Source organism: Eulemur rufifrons, chromosome 7, assembly GCF_041146395.1.
Source record: "Eulemur rufifrons isolate Redbay chromosome 7, OSU_ERuf_1, whole genome shotgun sequence".
NCBI classification, from domain to species: domain Eukaryota; kingdom Metazoa; phylum Chordata; class Mammalia; order Primates; family Lemuridae; genus Eulemur; species Eulemur rufifrons.
In genome coordinates, this window is record NC_090989.1 from 44,038,848 (window position 1) to 44,042,555 (window position 3,708).

Sequence of the window (3,708 nt, forward strand, 5' to 3'; positions counted from 1 at the left end):
CCTTGCAATCTATATTTCTCACAAAGAGCTCTCCCAGAGCATTCTGATGTGTAATCTGTGTTTGGGGAAGCCCTGGAAAATAGTAGCAGTTTCCTGATTAGTATTGCTGACTCCATTTTCCCCTTCTCACAAGCTGAGTACCAAATATTTGCTTTAAAAAATGTCTCATAATGCCACTCCCCATTTGAAAAGTTTTCAGTGCATGATTATTGCCTGAGAATTAAAGGTCAAGATTCTTAACATGGCTTTTAATTCCTTTATTAATCCTGGACCTTTCAATATCTTTTCCCTTGATGCTGAATCCATGTCTCAGACACAGGATTTCCTTACCATATTCAATCCTGTCCTGACAAATTTAGCACATGCTCAGAATGTATCTCCTTTTGTCTAAATCCATTAAATCCTGCACATTTTTGAAAAGAAAGTAATCGTATTTTAATTCCTTTCTTCCATTTCCTAAAAAGTTTCATTCAGTTTACTGGTAATAAATAAAATTAAAAAGTGATCTGATAAGCATTTTATTTGAACTCCCTACCCCAATATCAACTCATAGTAATTATTAATGCATAGTGAATATATGTTTTATATGTACTGCATTTTATTTCAGAGGAAACCAAGGGAGGACATGGAAAAGGAAAATGCAACATTGCTGACAGAATTTGTTCTCACAGGACTTACTCATCAACCAGAGTGGAAAATCACCTTGTTCCTGGTATTCTTGGTGATATATCTCATCACCATTGTGGGGAACCTTGGTCTGATTACTCTCATCTGGAATGACCCTCACCTTCACATCCCCATGTATTTATTCCTTGGAAATTTAGCCTTTGTGGATACTTGGTTATCATCCACAGTGACCCCCAACATGCTGATCAACTTCTTAGCCAAGAGTCAGATGATGACTCTCTCTGAATGTATGATACAATTTTTTTCCTTTGCAATCAGTTTAACCACAGAATGTTTTCTCTTGGCAGCAATGGCGTATGATCGCTATGTAGCCATATGCAAACCTTTACTCTATCCAGTGATTATGACCAATGAACTATGCATCCGGCTATTAGTCTTGTCATTCCTAGGTGGCTTTCTTCATGCCATAATTCATGAAGGCTTTTTATTTAGGTTAACCTTCTGTAATTCTAACATAATACATCACTTTTTCTGTGACATTATCCCATTGTTAAAGATTTCTTGTACGGACTCTTCTATTAATTATCTCGTGCTTTATGTTTTTGCAGGTTCAATTCAAGCATTCACCATTCTGACTGTTCTTGTCTCTTATACATCTGTTCTCTTTACAATCCTAAAAAAGAAGTCTGTCAAAGGCATAAGGAAAGCCTTCTCCACCTGTGGAGCTCACCTCTTATCTGTGTTTTTATACTATGGCCCTCTTCTCTTCATGTATGTGCTCCCTGCATCTCTACAATCTAATGATCGAGACATGATAGACTCTCTATTTTACACTGTTATAATTCCTTTCTTGAATCCAATTATCTATAGCCTGAGAAATAAGCAAGTCATAGACTCATTGAAAAAAACATTAAAGGGAAAAGTTTAGGTCTTGTAGTAATATCTCTTCTCTTTTTAGTAAAATAGTCACAAAATTTTTCCAGTTAGATGTGGGTATAATTTTGTGCATGTTGAACTTTTTTTGCAATTGCAATTGTCCTAGATTTTTAAAGACCAAGGAGTTAATATTGAATAAACTTAAAATATTTTTATGTATTTGAAAATACACATCAAAGTTTAATCATTTGTCCTCTTGTTCTCGAATATTTAAAGCAGAAAACAAAAGAAAACATTTTACAGGATATATGTTCTTCATTTGTCTTTATAAAACATGAAAAGGTAAAGTTGTGTGTCTCCTCTGAGAAGAACTTGAGTATGATAAATCATACACCAAATAGAGCTGTATAGCCTGGAGATTCATATACCCTATATTGGTTGCAGGTTTCTGTTTGAGTGAGCAGAGAAAAATCCCAGGAATTCTGTTATCTACCAAATCCCACTGGCTCCTGGGATACAGTGATATCAGAGAGAAGTTATTCAATTTTATCAATAAAACAATATAAAATATATTTACTTAAAACATATATCATTTTTCTTTATATCTGGAGGTCCAGTGCACATAATTAGAACAGGTCATTTGCTCATTTTTTTTTCTCTGAGAGATAAATGCACACCCCAGGGAATAGAGTAAAGGGATGACAATCCAGCTCCTGTTATTCTTTCACCCTAGAGCATCCATATTATTGCATATGTCTTTAGTTCATTCATTTTTATTACTCCATGATATATCCACTGTACTAATGGTTTCTCATCAATTATCTAGACTTTTGCATATTCATTCACTGTTATGACCCAAAGACTAGATTAGTAATATAAGCATCTGGCGTCTCTTTCTTCTGCCACTTTCAAGGTCTGATTTCCTAATCAGCCTTTTCCTTGAGTGAGAAAACAGATGTGAAACCATGAGTATATGGGCTGTTATGTAAACTGTCAAGTCCTACTCTAGGTTGAGTGAGTATGGAAGGGGCAGGTGGGAGCTTCTCAGAAACTCAAACTTCATCTGCAGCCTTCTCTTGTACATGTCTAGTCCACAGATTCCTCTTCTCAGGTTTGTCTTTCAGTACAATCTCAACTACTTTATACTTTTCTGAAATTTAAGAAAATCTCTATTCTCTTAGTGTGACCCCATTCTTCTTTTATAGATTTATTCCCTGTACTAAATAATTTTTTCCCATGAGTAAGATGCTAGAGAAAAGGTAAAATATACATTTGTGCAAAGCCTGCATTTTAGCCTAGATATTATGCTTCTTTTAAGAAGAAACTACATATAATTACATTTAAAAAGAAATACATATATATAATTTAATGAATGTTTATATATAAAGTGTATTCTATTTGCTATGTTCACCCAGTTTTCTGGCATACTGCTGATGTTGAATTTAAAACTATTCTTTGAAACTCTAATCACAAGGTAGAAGTATTCTCAATTATTTAGAGTATTAAGAATTAAGGTGTGGCAAATTAATACCTCCCATTTTGTTTTTATTGCTTAAAATTGCTTTTGCTATACGGGGTCTTCTTTGATTCCATACAAAGTGTATAATTATTTTCTCTACATCTGTGAAGAATGATGTTGGTAATTTAATAGGGATTGCATTGAATTTGTAGATCACTTTGGGTAGTATAGACATTTTAACAATGTTGATTCTTCCGATCCATGAGCATGGTATATTTTTCCATCTATTTGCAAGTTCTGCTATTTCTTTTCTCAGTGTTTCATAGTTTTCCTTATAGAGGTCCTTTACCTCTTTAGTTAGATATATACCTAGATATTGCCAGACCTCAAACTATACTACAAGGCCGTGGTTCTTAAAACAGCCTGGTATTGGCACAAGTGCAGGGACACAGACCAGTGGAACACAACAGAAAATCCAAATATAGAACCATCCTCATATAGTCACCTAATTTTTGACAAAGCGGGAAAGAATATACTCTGGGGACAAGAATCCCTATTCAACAAATGGTGCTGGGAGAATTGGTTAGCCACTTGCAGAAGACTGAAACAGGACCCACAGCTTTCACCTCTCACAAAAATCAAATCACGGTGGATAACAGACTTAAACCTTAGGCGTGATACAATCAGAATTCTAGAAGAAAATGTAGGAAAGACTCTTACAGACACTGGCCTAGGCAAAGAATTTA

The 3,708-nt window shown here is 34.8% G+C and overlaps 1 protein-coding gene across 1 annotated transcript; it reads left to right on the top strand.

Moving 5' to 3' along the window:
* Positions 1 to 604: 604 nt before the first annotated feature.
* Positions 605 to 1,555, top strand: LOC138386199 (olfactory receptor 5H8-like). Its single transcript, XM_069472483.1, has one exon. The coding sequence runs from the start codon at positions 626 to 628 to the stop codon at positions 1,553 to 1,555; it is 930 nt and encodes a 309-aa protein (XP_069328584.1). The 5' UTR covers positions 605 to 625.
* Positions 1,556 to 3,708: the final 2,153 nt, after the last annotated feature.